The sequence below is a fragment of the Gouania willdenowi genome, chromosome 1, assembly GCF_900634775.1.
Source record: "Gouania willdenowi chromosome 1, fGouWil2.1, whole genome shotgun sequence".
NCBI lineage: Eukaryota > Metazoa > Chordata > Actinopteri > Blenniiformes > Gobiesocidae > Gouania > Gouania willdenowi.
The window spans coordinates 35,388,168-35,408,502 of NC_041044.1; the positions used below are offsets into that span (position 1 = coordinate 35,388,168).

A 20,335-nucleotide genomic window follows, 5' to 3' on the forward strand; every position below is an offset into this window, starting at 1 on the left:
TCTATCTATCTATCTATCTATCTATCTATCTATCTATCTATCTATCTATCTATCTATCTATCTATCCATCTTCTCTGCTTATCTATGTGTCACTTTATATTCCTGATGTGTATATTAAACTGAATCTGAATGTAGAATGAGAAGCTACAACAGTTAAACACGAGGTTTATGCAGAGGAGAGCTTACTAAAGCCTTAGGCCTGTGTTAATACACGAGCTGAAACCTTTGTTTGTTTGGATCTAGCTGCTTTCTTTCTTTCTTTCTTTCTTTCTTTCTTTCTTTCTTTCTTTCTTTCTTTCTTTCTTTCTTTCTATGAATTGACAGTGTAGCCTGTAGTTGGTGGACTATACTTGAATATTTATATATATATTTTTTTATTATTTTCTTTATTATTATTACGTCCTTTGTTTTGTTAGTGGTTCTTTTTTTTGTTTTTGCCTTGTCATAACTTCTATTTGGAGCCACTGTGGAAAAATAATTTACCCCTTGAATTATTCAAGTTTATTCTGATTTTGAATTATAGGAAACCAAACTAGAAGTGATTGCTGAGGTCTGCTTCGCCCAGAATAATTATTTTTTTTTTTATTGTTTTAAGCCATTTAAAGTGGTTTTAATTAAGTTTATATGTACAGATGGAATCCAGTCCCCTGCATCCCAAAAATTAAAGAAGTTAATTGTTTCCTATTCAAAACAAAAGGTAACCGTATTTTCAAATGAAAGGTTTTGTAACACGTGGATACACTTTATTTTGTTTGTACATTGTATTTATTTTTTTAGTTGGTGTATGGGGGCAAAATAGGCCAACGACATTTTTTCAGACAGATTTGATATTTATATTTCATTTTGTTAATTAGTGCAGGCCTATTTCTTTGATTAATTTGTCTCCATAACTCCTATTATAGACCTCATACACCGCCATTTTCATTCTTTAAGCAAAAATGAAATTTACATTTGATTACGAAATGATAAATTAGCACTGAGTCCCATTTGATCTGTAACATCTGAGCTTTTGTACAATAACTGAATCAAATATCCACGTTGCATTGCTCTACGTTACTAACTCTAAAACAAATCCAGCACATTATCAGTTGTTATGTGGAAAAACATGAAAAAGTTCAAAGGACAAGACAAGATTCATTGTTGATTCCAAAGAATATTCAGTCAGTTTTTCACATTCCAGCAATAACAAGAAAGAGAATGAGGAAAAAGACTAAAAAAAGAGACACACAAACCAAAATGCAAATGAATAGATGTAAAAAAATAAAAGAAAGACAGGGTTATTTAAATAAATATTAATAATAAATGACGAATATTTAAAGTTTGTATCAAGTGCTTTTGAAGTCTACGCAAAGGAGGTACTGTACATTTTGTTGGTTAAGAGGAATTAAACATTTATTATTTACTTGAACAATTTAAAGGAAATAGAAAAGATCACTAAGTTTGCTTCTTAAAACTTATTGCAACATTACTTTGTTATAGTGAAGTGGGATAGGGATTGTTTTAGTGTAAAAATTAGATTAGTAAAAACATCAGAATTCACAGATGTTGAATATATGACAAAGAAAAGTAACTCAAACATATATTCCAGTGCTTATTTCTGCATAGGCCAGAATTTGCCCACAGGACATTCAAAGCTTATAAATTATTACATGACGAGCAGCATCACGTCTCTCTTCACAATTTCGTACAACTCATTTCTGTAAGGTCCAGAAATCCCAGTGGCAGGGATTCCTCTGGACATGTACATATTGAATAAATCACTAGCCTGTCTCATTACTCGAGAAGTGGCCGATGCATGAATCATGTTGCCTCCTCTCCCACGTGTAAGAAACATTCGATTCGCTGATTTGAATAAGAAACCAATGCACAGATCGTAGGCGGAGTTTGAGATTCTTGCCAGTAGTGGTAAAAGAAAAAAATAAATTAAATATATAGACCAGGGGTCACCAATCTTTCTGAATCTGTGAGCAACTGTATAGTTAGAAAAGCACTTCTTAAATACTAAATGTTTACACTTTCACTCAAATTAGAGGATAATATAACATATATATATATATAATAATATAATAATAATAATCGCAGTAAGCTAAGAAATGTCCAAGTTTCAACATGCAACACTTTATTTCCCGTAATATATACAATTGTTTCATTTTCATTACATTTCATAGAAAATGATCATATTCCAATTTTACTGGCTACTAACAAACTACTTTTAACTAATCGTATAACATATAACATTTGTAAAATGTAACAATTATGTCATAATTTATGAAAATCCACCTCACGTTTTTTAAATATATACAGTGTATCATATTATATATGATACTGTTTTACCCTACTGTTTTACCCTACTGATGATGTGTTGTTGCAATAGCATCATATTATATACGATACAGTATACACCACTAAACTTAATCAGGTGCAGCAATATTTATCTCTAAATACTATCTACATCTCACATATGTATGTATCTTTGTGAGTTTGAATCCTGGAAAGTAAATCAGATTTTAGATGGAGCTCATGGGTGAAGAGCTCCTGAGGGCCCCTCACATGGTCCATGCGGGCACTGGGTTGGTGACCCCCGATATAGACCGTCTTGAGATTTGTACCAACCACAATGTGTGTAACATATACAATAATGCAAAAATGATGAGGAACAGAGTGGATAATGTTGACTACAAAAATGTGCGTTGACGCATCGTAACGTTCGCCATCGTGAATACGGGTCAGAATGCATGTTCTCACTCATTCACACTCTTAAATGCTTCTCAGATACAGCAGCATATCACAAGTATCATATACCTTTTGAATGCTTAGAATCTTCTGTTTTTAATCATATAAACTGTTCACTGCAAACACAGTCAATTATTTAACTGTCAAACAGTGCATATAAAGCAATGCCATGACCTCCTGAAACCATATATTCCATCAAAAGTGGTTTCGATATCTTATTTATTTATTTATTTCTCTTTATCTCTCTCTGGTCAAACGAAGACCAGAGAGACATTCAAAAATCCAATGAATTCCGATGACATTTTCACTGAAATCCACCGTTCTGTGATAAAAATAAAAAGTAAACAAAAATGCTCCTTGACTCAGTTTCGTTAGCATTGCAGTTGCAGGTTTTAGCCCAGCTCGATTACATGATTTTCTTTTGGAGCAAAACAAAAGGGGGCTTTAATGAGGGTTTTATGTGTATAATGAGTGTGGTTTGGTTTTGACAGTGATGATTATTTTTTTCCTAGTACTTAGTAGGACTATTTTTTATTACAGTAAATCATAGTGTATGCCTCATAGATGGAACGTCATTTACTCCAAAAAGAAAGTAAAAAGGTTGAAATGAAATTTGATTTAATTTCCAACGTAAATACTTTGCAGAAATGTTTACGCATTGCATTGTGGGATGTGGATTTGCTGAGACAATGCATAGAAATGTTTTTACTTCATTCTAATAATACGAGGAATACCAGGAACATGTAGCACAATCAAAAAACACACAAAAATGCTATGAAGAAAAGAACTGCGTAGTTTGCTCCCAATTTCAGTTTTTAATATACACCAAAAAACGTGACGTTTCGGGCTGACCGCCCTTCATCAGACATGGTTTGCAGCTTTCCGGCACACCTGTTTTCATAGTGTACATGATTAAACAGGGTGGTCACATGATACATGTCAGCGTAGGCGGATGGACATTTGTCTCGCATATATTTACAGTCGCCATGTGTTTGTGCCTTTATTCTGTTGCTTCTCCTTGTTGGTCTTTTTACTCTTGCTTTGCCTTGTAAACTTTGTGCCTAACACCACAATGAAGACTTCTGCTGAAACGCCCGCCGTTCCACTTTTACTATCTATGGTAAAGGAACGAGCTTGACTTCAGTCGTGCAGCCAATAGTAACGTCCAAAACAACCCGTGGAAATATCTCTGATTGGTTGAAATCCAGTGTCATGCACCTGTATTTCTAAAGTCTAAATACAGGGTAAAGAGAAGTAGAAGAGATCCACTGTCCACTTAGAACACGTTGGATTACAATATGATCAAAGATGATTATTGATTTTTGACCAAATGACGCCAAAAAACAAACACACTGCAGCTTTAAAGAGCGGAATTAAGTCCACAACAACAAAAGCGGTCAGCTTCCAACCTCCGTCATGTTCGAAGCTGACTGCAGATTGCCTTATTATCCTTTCAGTCATTTAGTCTTCATTAGAGATTGGTAATATTATTGGTCAACCACTAATATTGATTGATTTAAACCAAAAAAATGGATATTAGTTGACATCAATATCGGTTTTTCCACCGATTTTGAAAAATATATGTGATGTTATTTGAAATAACATATTGAAAAAGAATATGGCACTTTTTCACATGACTAAAGTGGAACTAGTTTTCTTTAATTTGAAAAATGATGTTTATTTGTGGAATAAATCCAGTGAGGTATTTTGTTAAAAGTAGCCTTAAACTTAAACCATGGAGAATTACAATATGTGACCTAAAATTAGGTTAGGGGGATCTATGTATATATCAGAATGTTGGTTGTTGATCTATGTATATATCAGAATGTTGGTTGTTGATCTATGTATATGTCAGAATGTTGGAAATCAAATATGCTTTTGTCCTAAAGAAACAACAAGCTCAAACTACGGGAGAGTATTAGAACCACAGAAGAAAAAAATAGGAAGCATAAAAAAATAAAAAAAAAAAAAACCTCATTCACTTCAGAAAAAAAGTCAAATATCAAAGTTAGCATTTTTAAGGGGGTGAAAAAAAAGAAGAAAGAAAATCAATGTCGAGATGTTATTAGGGCCACTGAAGAACAACATACGTCGGAGGTAAAAAAAAAAAAAAAAAAAACATTCATTCACTTCAAGGAAAATGTCGAAAATCGATGTCAACTTTTTTTCCATTATGCTGACTGTTTGTACAAAATGCCTGTTTGAGGAACTGGTTAAACTATACTTACCATTATCCTATCCATTTTTATACAGTCGGCATGCAGGTACAAGTCACCATTTTGCAGATTTTTAAATTGCGTTTGCAAAAATATAATTAACATGGCAGACTGAATCAGACTACAACACCATTCATTCCTGGAAAGGTAATCCAAACAAATGACACAAATTTAGAAAAAAGCACAGGACGAATAATAATGTAATCTCCCCATTGGGGAATTCAACCCCAGTCTCCTGCGTGACAGGGGTCACACTAATCTGCATCAAACTAACAAGGAAGCACGTAAGCATAGTCACAGTTTTTGCACTTTGAAGTAACAGTCATCCGTAATTATTCCAAAGTATAATTTAACCTCTTTCTCAAACTTTCTGCCAGGCATTTTGCCCAAACAGTCAGAATAATGAAAAAAAAAGTTTCTTGAAGTACATGATTTTTTTTTTTTTTTTTTTTTACCTTTAATGTTTTTTTTTCTTCAGTGACCCTAAAAAATGTTGACATTGATTTTCGACTTTTTTTTTACCTCCAAAAAAAAAATCTCGACTTTGATTTTTGACTTTTTTTCTGAAAAAAAAAAAAAAAATCTCAACTTTGATTTGTGCTGGTCGTTTTTTTCTTCTGTAGCCCAAATACTCTTCCGTATCAAACAAACAAAATATATTAGGGAATATTTAACATAATAATTGCAATACATCCGTATATCAGACTCCATGCATTGTTTAATGATGGCAGCACACCACTTAGGTTTACAGTTAATATTTACAAACTGATGCTGTCTAACAAACTAAAGGAAACAATTCCAAAGAACATTTTATTGTCTGGAATTAACAACCAAAAAAAGCAGAAACATTGTACTATGGGTTGGAAAAATATTACAGCGACACTTGCATATAGAAAACAATAAGACAGTAAGCGTATTGTGACCCCTACCTTTTGTGTGCATCCACACACTGTATTGCACGTGAACAATCTGGCTTCCTGGTTATTACACAGATCATAATCATAATTTATGTGTTTGTGTCAAAGCGGTTTGCACAGATCAGTGACATTAACATTCTTCCTTTGTGAATACAATACAATCTTTTCCCACACCAACACAGAGGTTATAATAGATCATCAACAAAAGGCAAACGTGCAAATGATCGAAATCATCTATTGTGAAGTAAAACAGCTGCTGAACAAAGAAGCTACAAATCACTGGACAATCACAAGTCACATTTCATCGGAGAACAAAAACACATGGATGTGCAAAAAATATACATCACACAAAAACACATTGGCAGAGGTAGTATAGTTTACAATATATACACAAAGGTTTGGTGTTCAGACTCAGCTGTATTTTTACCAATGAGTCTCCACAGCTGCCACAACTCCTGAAATGAAAAGTAACCTAATTGTATTTTTATGAGTTTTATATTGACTTCCTAAACTGCATCCTTCCTTCTTTGAATGCACCATTTTTACCAGGAGAATTATGAAACGCCCGGGTTTTCATTTATCAATACAAAACATCGAATCTAGTATCTTTTACTGTTTTCCTTTGATATCACTTTGATTTGAGTTCCATAAAAAATCTTCAATTATTTCCCCTTTGAGTGACTGGTCAACAAAATATGCAGGAATACCTTTTACATCTTAGGATAACATTATTCCCTGCAGGGAGAGAAAGACACTGTAGTCAAACATAATGTACAGTATACACACTTTAAATCTATAACCACCATCGCCATAGATCAGGGTCGGGGTCAATTATGATTGTAATCACATAATTGGTAATTAATTACAATTATGACAAAATCGTAATTGAAAAAATATGTTGTTGTTGTAACATTTTACAATGTAATTAAATGCAAAACTGGGAAACCATTTAATAGTTCTATGGTTTGCACATAGGCCTACTGTATATGTAGTAAACCATTATTAAAATACGTTTCATATCAAGTACTGTATACCCATTAGTTCATCTGAGGATCATTGTACCAAAAAAAGGCTCAGACACCCAACTAGAGATATTAATACCAATATTTCATGGATAAGGAGGCCTAACAAGGTAACCAAGAGATGAGAAACAAATTAGACGATAGATGATATTTTTTTGGTTTATTTTATAAACAGGACTGAATCATAACATAACGTAACCACTAGAGCAGACATGGGCTCGTCTGTGAACGGTCGCATTTACAGACCTTGGAGTCGCTGTTAGCTTACCAATAAACAAGAAGAGATTCATCACCTTTACAATACGTGCTGACTCGGCCACTGGGAGTGAGGCCCAAGGCCAAGGCAGGCTGACTTGATAATACTGTATCATGTTGTTCTGCAGTCAGTGCCTTCTCCTCGTCCTCCTCTCTCTGCTCTGTTTCAGTTGTCTTGAAGCTGATGATGGCAGTTCCTGATCTGTGGTTTACGGCTCAACTAGTCTGGGACACTCTGATGTTCTATCTCTCTATCCTGTTCTGTTGGTCCTTCTGTCCACTAACCCCAACCAGTTGACGCAGATGGCTGCCACCTCTGAACCTGGTTCTAACGAAGATTTCTTCCTGTTTAAAGGGAGTTGTTTCTTCCCACTGTCGCTAAATGCTTGTTCATGTGGATCTTGTTGGGTTTTCTCTTTCTTATTATGAATTGTTGTAAATTGTGCTATACAAATAAAGTTGAATTGAATTGAATAGCTGATTTAAGACATTGGTCAAACTGACCCGTTATCATAAAAGATGCTAACAGAATGCTAAGAGGAAGGTTACATTTTATGGGCTTATTTATAAAAGGCTCAGTAATTCTAATTAATTGTAGTTTAACTTTATTAATTGAGAACGTAATTGTAAGTGATTTCAGGGGTAAAATAATAATTTCAATTGTAATTGGAAAAAATTCTGGTCAACATAATCATAATTGAGTTGTAATTGAACATGGATAATTGGAGACGTAATTGTAATTTAAAAATGTAGTTGACCCCGACTCTGTCATAGACAGCCAAGCTTTGACAAATATCTATAATGTTTAAACAAACATTTACATTCTTAAACAATTCTCAAACAGAAATGTCCAAACCAGATAAAATGTCGGGATGGTAGAAAAGCTTGGGGGTACATTCAGGGTGGACATTGGTTCTGTCTTGTACTTAGAATGAGTGTTAATTGTAAATATGGCAACAATGAACATACAGTAACTAACCATATTCACCCATTCACATGGTAATAGTGACATGTAATGGAATAATCGACCATTTGCAGGCCAAGGACCTTTAAATCCCCAACCGAAAAAGACTAATGATGGCTTTAATACTGCTTCCCTTCCCTTCATTATGTATGTTTCTTGTCAGTTTTCCATCTTATTTACTTTTCATCATTGCCATTCCACAGTCTGCTCACTATTGTCCTTGTGTTGCTGAGGTCATGGTGCTGGTCAGGGCAGTAGCAGTGCCAGGTTTAACCACAGTTACCATCGTGGTTACTGTAGGGGTTGACGAGGAGTCTCCTGTGCAGGTTGTGGGTTTGATTTCAGGGCTATTGGGGGGGGTTTGGTTTGTGGGGGTAGAGCTGTCTAGGTCTGAGGGGGAGTTGGAGACGGGTGAGCGCGGGGCGTGAGGGGAGATCTGCAGACGGACAAGGACACAACACAAGAAGGAGGAGAAGTTAGGTTATGAAATACAGTATCTTCCTTGAAAGTCAGACAAAAACAATAACAATAAAGAGAGATGTTAAGAATACCAATAGAAAGAAGCACTTGGTATGCAAGATTTTTGTCTGAAATGTTTCAGATCTATAATGGTATTGGTAACACTTTACTTAAAGTTTATACATAAGGCTGACATGACGCTGTCATTATCTGTCATTAGCATGAATAAGGTGTCATGAAGGCTGTGATGAAGTGTCGTTTGCTAAATTATGACACCTTTGGAGCTACGGTTAGGATTAGGTAGAGTAGCGTTTCTCAAATGGGGGTATGTGTACACCTAGGGGTAAGCGATGGCACTACAGGGGGTATGTGAGAGAGACAGAGAGGGGAAAATTGACAAGTGAAAGCATTGAAAATATGGGGTTTTGTGTTTATTTTTAGGTAAAAATGATAATCACACTAAATATTACCAGCAACTCACAAAACAACAAAGACACAAAATGAGAGAAAAATACACAAGATCACCACAAAATACACAAAAATAACAGAGAAGCATACAAAACGACATAAGAAACACACACGCTGAGAGAAAATAGTTTAAATAATACCAACAACACAAAAATGACAACATTAACCGACAAAATAAGAGAAAAACATACTTAATTAAAAAAAAAACAGACAGAGAACAACAAAATACACAAAATTATGATAAAAATGATCATGATTACAACATGAACTGAAATAACAGTCAGTCTTGGTCTCACATCAGAATGGAGTGACAGTAAAATATAAAAACTATAGATATACATCTATTCAGGAGGCACTAAATACAGTTTCATTCCACTTATTTACAAAATGAGATTCTTTATAATGTGCGTTATCACTCATTCATTCCATCATTATGCTCTGTAGTTGTTTTTTCACAGAATTCTGGGTAAAATGTTGTAGTCGGACAAAGGGGTACTTGGATTCAGAAATATGAGAAAGGGGTACTTTAGCTAAAATGTTTGAGAACCACTGAGGAATGTTTTTTTCTAGATGAGAGGGTTTAGGGTTTAGGAGTTAGGGTAAAGAACAACACTTAATGACAGCCTTCCATCCTCTGGAAGTCAGTGTCCCATCTATTGACACGCCCACTCATGAATATGCATAAGTAGGCCGCAAATCAGCCTGTTTGTGTAGAGTTGCTCAGAAAGTAACTTTTCAGAGGCTAAAACACTGGAAAACAGGCGAGTTTGGGAAAATAAAACTCAAATACTATGTTTTTGGGGTTCTTTGAACAAATGGAGATGGGTGAAAATAGCATGATATGGGCCCTTTAACGGGACTCTAACAAACCTCACAGAAAGGTGGTGAAAAACACCAAATTATGGTTATTCATCTAAAAATTGGCCCAGCCTACCAGAATTATTAAAAGAGCAGATCAAGGCCAAAAAGCCCAAGATGACTCCTACAGATCTACAGGCCTTACTTACAAGTATCAGTCATTACGATTCTACAATAGGAAAGATAGTGAGAATTCATGATAGGTAGAGTCAGAGGGAATGGGCAGCAGGATAGCGACCACAACACTGTGCACCAGGGTTGGAGTCAATTACATTTTTCAGTTACAATTACATTTTCAATTCCCCATATTCAATTAGAATTCAAATGCGATTACAGTGACCAGCATTTTTTACAATTACATTCTCAATTACCAAAGTTAAATTACAATTAATCACATTTACTGAGCCTGAAATAACCTAATAAAAGTTAACCTAATCCGCTTGTGTTAGCTTTCTGTTAGCATCTCTCATGATATTGGACCCTAAATCAGCTGTAAAATACACTAAAAAACAAATGTATATCATGTCATTTCTTTCCTATCTATTGGTTACCTTGATAGGCTTTCTAATCAATTAAAATATAATTTTTAATATTTTTAGTGTGGGCGTTTGAGCCATTTTTGTGTCAGTATAGCAGTATTATTATTATCATTATCTATCCTACTTTATTTTCTTCTACTGTAATGTGTGTGTTTCTGATCCCTATTTTTAACAGTCTTTTACTTATTTATACACTTATTTATTGTTCATTATTTCTTTTGTCTTTGTTAACGTTTTTATTCATTTATTTGTGATTTTTTTTTTCTGTGGCTGTAACAAAAGCAATTTCCCCCTGGGATTAATAAAGAAATTCTGATTCTGATGTGTAGAAATGTAACAAAGTTCCCCAGTTTTGCATTAAAATATAATTGACAACTTTAATAGAAATTTTATGGCAATTACAATTACAAAATCAACTATCTAAACTCAATTACAATTTGTCTACGATTACAACAGCAACAAATTTTTCCAAATTACAATTATAATTACGCCATGATTTTAATTACTTATCAATTACGTGATTACAATTATAACTAACCCCAACCCTGGTGTGCACCACTGAATAACTGCCGATGGAACATCGTTGGGTTAATCAGTGGACGACTATTTTTTCACAAATCAAGCAATATACCTGGTTGTTTTGCGGACCACAGTACACCTGGTTGCATGAGGAGAGGATGATGCAGTCGTTTCCTGTCGTTTTCTCACTGCGTGCTGCGTTGACGTCGCAGTCGTCCACACAATTAGCGGAACACCTGCGACACTTCACACACAGCGCCTGCAGGGCCAAGAAATGTTGGTAACATTTACGTGAAGTTTCATACATAAAGGCTGACATTACACTGTCATTAATATAACATGACACCTGCCGTTAGCATGAATAAGGTGTCATGAAGGCTGTCATTAAGTGTTGCTCATTCCCCTAACCCTTCATTACCCTAACCCCTAACCCCGAACCCTATCTAACGTCACTAGACCCTTCTACCTAACCCATAAACAACATGGGTTGCCAACATGCGAACATAGCTCTAAAGGTGTCATAATTTAGCAAAAGATGTCATCAGTAAGCGAACGACACGCAAGGACTGCCTTCACGATACCTTATAATAACACATAATGACAGCGTAATGTCAGCCGTATGCATAAAACTTCAAATAAAGCGTTACCAAAATGTTTGCTGGAATGGATGCGGTGACTGTGAGATCGCACAAAAAACTTTTGTTTTCAAAGTCAATGTTTGTCTCCAGGTGACGTGTCTATCTCCATCTAATAACAGAAATTGAACAGAGTACAACAAGTTCCACACTGTATTTACTGTACATACTACTTATTATTTTTAATGCTTAAGATATAATTTATACTAAAATTTAACTACAGATGTGGAAAAAATGTGTCTTGCATTTGTAATATATTGCAATATTGTCCTACACAATTACACAAATCTATATTTTAATATTTCAATAGCAACAAAAAACTAAACAAAACCCTTCACTAAATTATTTTATGAGGATATTAAAGTTTAATTAATGTTAAGCGAAAACATTTTTGCATCTTTCTTACCTGTAGTACCTGAACATGGACTTATGTTAAACACCTTATGTCCTCTGCTCTATTGGTATAATAGCATTTATTGGATAAAACTTTATTTCCTGTTAAACTTTCAAACATAATGTGTAAATACTGTTCAAATAATACCTAACACTATCATTAAATACTTATTTAAACATGTCAACACAGAAATGTGGATTTCGTGCCAATTTAGAGTTGACAAATGTTAAAACACAGCAATTACAACTTTTTGCAACATAGCTAAGATTTAGCTATTCTAGCTATGTATTCTAGAAATAAAGTGACTTTGGGGGCAGTGGTGCCCTAATGGTTAAGGGCGTGGACCTATAACTGAAGGGTTGCTGGTTCAAATCCCCTGTGGGACCTGGAGCAAGTCCTTTAAACCCAACTCGTACTAGGACTGTCTTGTAAAAATAAATTCTTAACCTGAATGTGAATTTTGTGGTTAAAAAAAAGGGTTCAACTCAAAAAGAAACTTAGAAGTAACACACACATATTGTTCACACTTCTGTCTTTTAAGATTTACAGCAGCATCATGCAGTGGTTTTCTTGAATTCCCCCTGAGCAACTTTTCATGCTTTCGTTGCAACCCTGATTTCTAACATTAACCCTCTCCTGTACAATCAACAAAGTGCACCCAAAAAACTTTGAAAAAAAAAAGGCATTCAAAATTAAAAATGAAACCACGAAAATCTAGTGAAATGAAGTTGTGATTCCCAGATGAGATTTGTGAACAGTGGCCATCTTGGCTGTAACGTAGTAGTAAGAATATGTGGCGAACCAGACTCACCAAAGCACAGCCACACAAAGGAATATTTATTTATTTGAAAGTGTCTATTTGTTCATACAAACAACCACTCGTGCAATTGGTACGTTTACCGAATTGTTAGGGTTAGGGTTAAGTTTAGGTTTAGTATTAGGTTATAACCCTGTATCGCAAATATTTTTACGGTTAGGGTTAGCTTTACGGTTATGTTTAGTCTTAGTCACGTGACCTAAACTGGCCAATGACTGACCTATCACGTGACCTAAACTGGCAAATGAGGGACACTGCGTACTGATAGAATGTCGGTATATTGATAGTAGGTAGTTGAAGACTTTTTTTAAAACAAAGAAGAAGAATATGACAGAGTGTAGAAGGGAGCGATGGGCGTCAAACTGTACAAATTTGAGCCGAAGCAAACGGAATCCCCATTTAGTTGGTTCACTAATTGTGTCACAACACTAGTTAAAATCGCTACTCCTCTATGATTCGCGAACGGATCGAGCTGAAATTTGGTAGTTATAATATATGGATGTGAATGCAATGAAGCGCAGAGCCCAATTTTTGATTTGGGGCCCAGGGGGGCCAAAGCAAAAAAAAAGAAAGTTGATTTCTCATTTATTTGCAAATCAAATGGGACGGTTGGTGGTACCATCATTGGCACATACCAATATATAAGTGGGGCCCATAACCCCGTATGTGTCACAGGGGCCCCAGAGGGACCCCGGAGGCCCCAGTTTTCAAATGACTACTCCTCCATTAGTTCTTGTTAGATCAGAATGTAGTTTGGTATGAATACTCTATGAATGAAAATAATGAGAAGCACAGAGCTTTATTTTTTTAAAAATGGGGCCCGGGGGCCCACCCCCCATTTCCGGTTCTTTCCAAATTTATGGGAACATAGTCTTGTGATATATCGTTTCAAAGGTAATTTAACGTAGATTATGACTGTGCCTCGCACAATTCAATTATTGGCCTGAGGGGTCCAGGCCCACCCACCTTTTTCAGCAATTTCCATTAAAGTAGTTTTCTCATTTATTTGTGAGTCAAATATTGCAACAGTTGGTGGTACCGAATCATTGACACATACCAATATATGAATGGGGCCCATTACTCCGTATGTGCCAAGGGGGCGCCAGGGGGCCAAATTTTTCAAATGACTACTCTTCCGTTAATGCTCGTTGAACTGGGCTGTAATTTGACATAGGTATTCTATGAGCGGATGTCAAGAGCCTCTTGGAGACCTTTTTGAAATGGGGGGGATGGGGGCCCACCCCCTTTTCCGGTAATTTCTAAATTTATCGGAACATAATCGTGTGATATATCATTTCAAAGGCAAATCAAAGTTGATTGCCATTTTACGTTGCACAATTTCATTTGTTTTACTCTGTGGAACTAAGTAATTGCATTGAATTCTCAGGAACGTGAAATTCAGTGAGGAGACGTTCCGCGGGCGCGGCCGTATTTCATCAGAACTTGTTATAGTTGATCAGACACTGATCCACTCCACAACTCAACAATTCTAACCCTAGAGATTACATACTACAAGCTTTCACTCAATGATTTTGAAATGTATTTTATGTTGAGAATTTAAAAAGTTGATATAGTTGTCTTACTTTTTTCAGGTTCTGTTTGAAGTTGTCAGACAGGAAGCCATAGAGCAGCGGGTTGGCACAGGAATTGGCATATGAAAGAATAACAGCAAAAAAGTAGATGCCCGCAGTGACGCTGGACTCTGGAATGATGACCACCAGATTGACTATGTTGATGATGAAGAACGGCAGCCAGCAGATGACAAAGACCACCACAAATACAACCACCATCCGCGTAACCTTGCGCTCCGATCGTCTGCGTTTGGTAACGCCGGCTCGTGATCCCGAGGACTTCACCTACACACCAAAATAAAACATACTCACAATTTAAGTCAGAGATGGGCAACTTCTATCACAGCGTGGGCCACAAAAAAGTGAAGAATGACCAATCTGAGCATTACTACAAGCTTGAAAACACACATTTTGTGTGTTTTACAATTCATTTTGTAGATTTTCTGGTCAATATGGCAAATTTTTGTGGTGTTTTTGTTTGTTTTTCAAGTCATTATGTATGTTTTTGTTATATTTTTTTCTGTTCTTTTTGTCATTTTGTGTGTTTTTCAAGTCTTTTTGTATATTTTGTTGTTTTGGTAGTCATTTTGTGTGTTTTTTTAAAAAAAAATTTGTATTGTTTTTTTTAAATCTTTTTGTGTTTTTGTTGCTACTTTGTGTACTTTTCTTGTCTTTTTGCGCATTTTTCTGTTGTTTTTTGTTTCTGGAGTTTTGTGCCTTGTGTTGTTTTCTGACTTCATGAATTACAATTTTGTTTTGGGGGCCGCACAAAATTAGACCGAGGGCTGCATGTGGCCCAGGGGGCGCGAGTTGCCTATGACTAATGTAAGTTTATGAAGTAATAGATGTAGGCCTATAACAGATAAACGTTATGAGAGGAGAAGTTATAGGAGAACAAAGTACACCAGGCAGGTGGGTGGTGTGATTACAAAGTTATATTTGGAAAAGTTACACCACCTTAGCTTCAGATGCATCTCTGAGCTCTCAAGATCAGCTTTTTATACAAACTGTGTCATCACATGAGTCTATTGTATGTAGGCCGTCTGATTGACAGCAGCGTCTGCTCAAGAAAAATCATATATTATTACATTTGGTGAAATACAGTATGTTGCCTTTTATGTTCTAGTGTACCAATTACAATTTTAATACAGTGTGTTGTGGTGGTTTTAATGAACGAGAAAGGAAGGAAATACACACACACACACACACACACACATAGAGGCACACACCCACCTTGATAACAATCAGTAGGTAGCAGAGGCAGATGATAAGCAGAGGTCCAAAGAAGCCCAGTGTGGCTGTATAGAGAATAAACGCTGTTGACCACACGTCTTTCGGCTCTGGCCAGATCATGTTACAGGAATTAAATTTGTCCTAAGGAAAAAAAATACAAAAGACACAACAGAAGATCCGATAAAATAAATCCCTAAAATATCTCTCTGTTGTACCGTCAAATGTAGTATTCTGATTAATTCACAGTTAAACTTAAAGATTGTAGAATATCCCCTTTAAGGCCATTTCTACCATTACACAACAACAACAACTTCAAACCCAGGGAATCCATTTGACAGATTGTGCATGTCAGTTTTTTGTAGTTTGATGGCACACTGCAATCATCCTGTCATCTGTTCCTTTATCTACTGCTGCAGCTATTATCACAAATATAATGTGTCACTCAAGGTTTCCAGTAATCCAGGCCATCTGGTATCTTATTAGTAGTGTTGTGTTCAAGACCACACTAGAGACCAAGACTTGCCCGAGACCAGAATGCACCGAGACCAAGACAAGACCAAGACTTTTGGGAACCGAGACCAAGTCAAGATCAAGACTTTCGGGAACCGAGACCAAGTCAAGATCAAGACTTTCGGGAACCGAGACCAAGTCAAGACCAAGACCGACACAAGCCGAGACCGAGACCGAGACCATGAACATTTTTTATTTATTTAAAAAAATATATAAATAAATAAAATTATGACAAGGTTTGACAGTTAAACAACATTCTCTCTATAGTTTTAGTTTCTTTTAAATACATTTGATGGACAAAAAAGGTGCCTGCAAAAAATAAACTAAAATATTAAAACTACTACTGCTACTGATAAATTCACAATTATTCTACATATTTGAAAGTAAGATTTTTATGTCAGCTGAATGTACAGCAAGTGTTTAAAAGTATTTCTGCCAAGAAAGAACATGGCTGGTCACCTACACACTGCAGAGTGTTTCCTCTTTGCTCTGCTTTTACAAATGTATTCTTTGTGGTTCGTGAAACCAAATTTCAAAACCAAAACCAATAAGTTAGCGGACATGTTTAGCTCCCGCCTCTCTCTCCTGCTTGTGTGTGTCACACACGTCACTCAATCACATTAAGGAAGGTTGTGGTCATTATACGGGGTGGATTAAAGAATGAATAAAGGATTGTTTTAGCCCGTTCTTCTCCTTGTTATTATCACATTATAAAAAAGTTTAAAAATAGCAGGAATTAGTGCTGGTCTCGAACCGTCTTGACGGAAAATCCCGAGTCTGGGCAGCCCGAGTCCGATACAAGACCGAATCAAAATACTTCCGAGTCCGAGACCTTTAAAATTTGAAGACCGGTCTCGACTACTACAACACTACTTATTAGCATAGCTTCGTAACACGTTACTCTATCATTACCACTTTTTTCAGTAACGAGTAATCTCATGCGTTACTATTTCTACAGTTACTTATCCAAGTCACTGTGAATTACTATTTATGTCATTTGACAAAATATGTCAGATAAAAAAAAGACTGTCTTTATTTTATTCTATATAAAAACAGGTATTTTCCACTTCACTACCCTGAAAAAGAGCAAGCAGAAAATGTATGTATATGTATATTTTTTTTCAGGTCGTTTGTCAGGAGATCCTGTAGAGGACTCGTCTTCTGATTAAGAGGTTGCGCGATCGAAAAGTTTTGCTCGACCTATAGAGCAAAACAGTTTTGTTTTGGGGAAACAGAAATATGTGGCTACAGCCACGTATGGAATCCCATTCCTGCCAAGTAGAAAAAAAAGTAGGAAAAGTAAAATAATGATTAAAAAACATATACTGTATGTCTAAGTCCTAATTATGAGATAGTTATGGAAGCCCATTTCTGCCATTAGAAAAATAAAAATCACTATGGCAAGTCATAATTATGAGTTAGTAAGTCATATTTATGGGAAAGAAATTGATAATTATGAGATAGAAAGACACAATTATGCAGAAATTATTTTTAATGTATATTCACAAGGAAACGTACAAAAACGTGATGGAACCATGTTGCAATAAAGACTTATTTATGTACTTTTACTATTTTCTATACTATGTACCATGTGTTGAATTCTAAGAACTGAATAAACAGCCAAGATATGTATTTTGAATAAATTATAATTCAAACTGTAATTAAAATGGTCACAATTAGTGTTGGAAGACTGCTGCAAATGCTCAGTTTGTATCTCATAATTATGACTTTCTATCTCATAATCGTAACTTTACTAACTCATAATTATGACTTTCTGTCTCATAATTATGACTTTTTATCTCATAATTTTAACTTTACTTACTCATAATTATGACTTTCTATCTCATAATTATGACTTTACAAACCCATAATTATGACCTTATTAACTTAGTTATGACTTTACTAACTCATAAATATGACCTTATTAACTTAGTTATGACTTTACTAACTCATAATTATGACTTTATTAACTTAGTTATGACTTTACTAACCCATAATTATGACTTTATTAACTTATTTATGACTTTAATAACCCATAATTATGACTTTATTAACTTAGTTATGACTTTACTAACTCATAATTATGACTTTATTAACTTAGTTATGACTTTACTAACTCATAATTATGACTTGCCGTGGTGATTTTATTTTTTCAGTGGCGGAAACGAGCTTTCATAGATAGTGTCTCATAATTAAGACTCATGATTTATCATTAATATTCTTGTTATTTTACTTGAGTTTCTTAGTTTTGTACTGGGGGGAATGGGTTCCCATATGTTTGTTTGACTGGTTGATTGATGAAGTGTCACGTGTACTACCTGCACATCAGAAAAGATGACCACCGGCAGGACCACCACGAAGGACACGCCCCACACCGCCACGCTCACCACCTTGGCCACCCGCGGGTGCCTCCACTTGGTGCTGCGTATCGGGTGAACCACGGCCAGGTAGCGGTCGATGGACATGACGGTGAGGCAGAAGATGGACGTAAACTGGTTCATGGAGTCCGCGGTCATCACCACGCGGCACAGGAACGAGCCGAACGGCCAGTAGGAGAGCACGTTCTGCGTGGTGAGGAAGGGCAGGCCGATGATGTACATCTCATCGGCCACGGCCAAGTTCAAGATGTAGATGTTGGTGACCGACTTCGTCTTTGCGTAACGCAGCACCACATAGATAGCCAGCGTGTTCCCGGACAAACCCACGATGAAGACCACGATGTAGATGACGGCGGTCATGGTGGTGCTGCTGGCCTCGAAGGGCGCGCTCTGCGCGGACTCGTTGGAGGAGATGTTGAGGAGGTGAGGGGGGAGCAGGAACGAGGAGAACGGGTAGCCTGAGGAGGACAAATTGAAGTCTGAAGCCACTTGTTGCCAGGTTTGATCCAGAAGCTCCATTGTGGTTTTCAATAGTGGATGAAAGTGGGCTTTAACGTGTCCATTGATGGAGACGGGCTTATGCGTGTGCGTAAAGTCCCAGCGTTGATCCAACTAAACCAAAAGCGCTTGTATGTTTTTATTCTGTTATCCAAGCACTGCACACTCAACATAAAATAAAAAAGTCATCTGATTGTAGTCAGCACGATTAATCGCATATCTGGTGGCGCGTATCGGATTTTGGCACCACGTACCCTCTTTACGCACGCAGTACCATCAGATGTGACACAAAACACACGATAAATCATTTACATTACCGATTACAGGTTGAGCCATGCTCATGCAATGATATCTGATTTAGTATTCACATAATTAATATTTGATTTCTAACAAAAAGATCAAATGATCAGGCTTACTGTGGCCAGACGTGGCGAAGAATGAAAGAAAAATACCACGCGTTCCAAGAAAGAAATCACATCTGTTTTCACAGACATGGTCCGAAAGTCATTGATAAGTTCCTGATACTCGTTAAAAACCCGCAACGGATCCTTCGCTGTCCTTGGTTCTGAGCAGCTGCACAGTGCTGCACTATTTCTATAGTGTGTGTGTGTGTGTGTGTGTGTGTGTGTGTGTGTGTGTGTGTGTGTGTGTGTGTGTGTGTGTGTGTGTGTGTGTGTGGAGAGAGATTTGCACATTTTTTCATCCAAATATGTTTCATCAGCGATCATAAATTCCTTAGAATATCATGAAATAATATGAAATCTTTCACATTTACACTAAATATATACATATGTAGGTAGATTTGTGTCTTTATTTATTATTAAAAAAAAAAAAAAAACCAATTTCAATGAAAAAAAATATTTTAAATAAAAAAGAAAAATCAGTGTTAAAATGCAAAACCTTTTTTTTTCTTGCATTGAAAAGGTTGGTTTTTTATTGAAGTCATAATTTTTGTATTTGGACCATATTATAGGTAATACGTTTGTGTCTTTATTGTTCAATCAAAATAAATGCATTTATTTGGTTTATTTTTTATTTTTGCATTTGAACACCTTTCTTCTTTGATTGAAAATATTTTTTTTGATTGAAGTGTTGTGTTTTTTTTATTGAAAAGAAACAAAAGAAATCAAATGAAGAATGACGTAAAAACACTTCATTGTGTTCCTTTACGGGACTCCACATCCCACAATTACAGTTACATTTTGCCTTTTTTAGTTTACACGTGTTAACTGTTTGGGATAAGAGCAACTTTATCTTTGAATATATATATTATTTTTTACATTATATTCCATAAGTACAATTACATGAGATTGCCTGTTCTTATTTATTAGTGGCTTTACTGTCCTTAT

At 35.9% G+C, this 20,335-nt stretch overlaps 1 protein-coding gene across 2 annotated transcripts; it reads right to left on the reverse strand.

Moving 5' to 3' along the window:
• Nucleotides 1–7,640: 7,640 nt before the first annotated feature.
• LOC114464104 (somatostatin-like receptor F_48D10.1) lies at nucleotides 7,641–19,529 on the reverse strand. 2 transcript variants are annotated; one of them, XM_028448191.1, is made up of 6 exons: nucleotides 19,403–19,514; nucleotides 18,429–18,946; nucleotides 15,601–15,741; nucleotides 14,380–14,652; nucleotides 11,063–11,209; nucleotides 7,641–8,543 (listed from the first exon to the last, which is right to left on the reverse strand). In XM_028448191.1, the coding sequence occupies exons 2-6, from the start codon at nucleotides 18,846–18,848 to the stop codon at nucleotides 8,319–8,321; spliced, it is 1,206 nt and encodes a 401-aa protein (XP_028303992.1). In that variant the 5' UTR covers nucleotides 18,849–18,946; nucleotides 19,403–19,514; the 3' UTR covers nucleotides 7,641–8,318. The 2 variants fall into 2 exon arrangements, with proteins under 2 accessions (XP_028303992.1, XP_028303982.1); XM_028448181.1 differs by having other exon boundaries at nucleotides 18,429–19,529.
• Nucleotides 19,530–20,335: the final 806 nt, after the last annotated feature.

Bases quoted from the DNA above. Each gene is read 5' to 3' on its own strand.
- LOC114464104 (XM_028448181.1), bottom strand. From the start codon at position 19,007: ATGGAGCTTCTGGATCAAACCTGGCAACAAGTGGCTTCAGACTTCAAT. The intron at 15,742-18,428 runs GTAGTACACGTG...TTTTTTCCTTAG, and splicing joins TCATCTTTTCTGATGTGCAG to GACAAATTTAATTCCTGTAA. The intron at 11,210-14,379 runs GTAAGACAACTA...TTGGCCCTGCAG, and splicing joins TCAAACAGAACCTGAAAAAA to GCGCTGTGTGTGAAGTGTCG.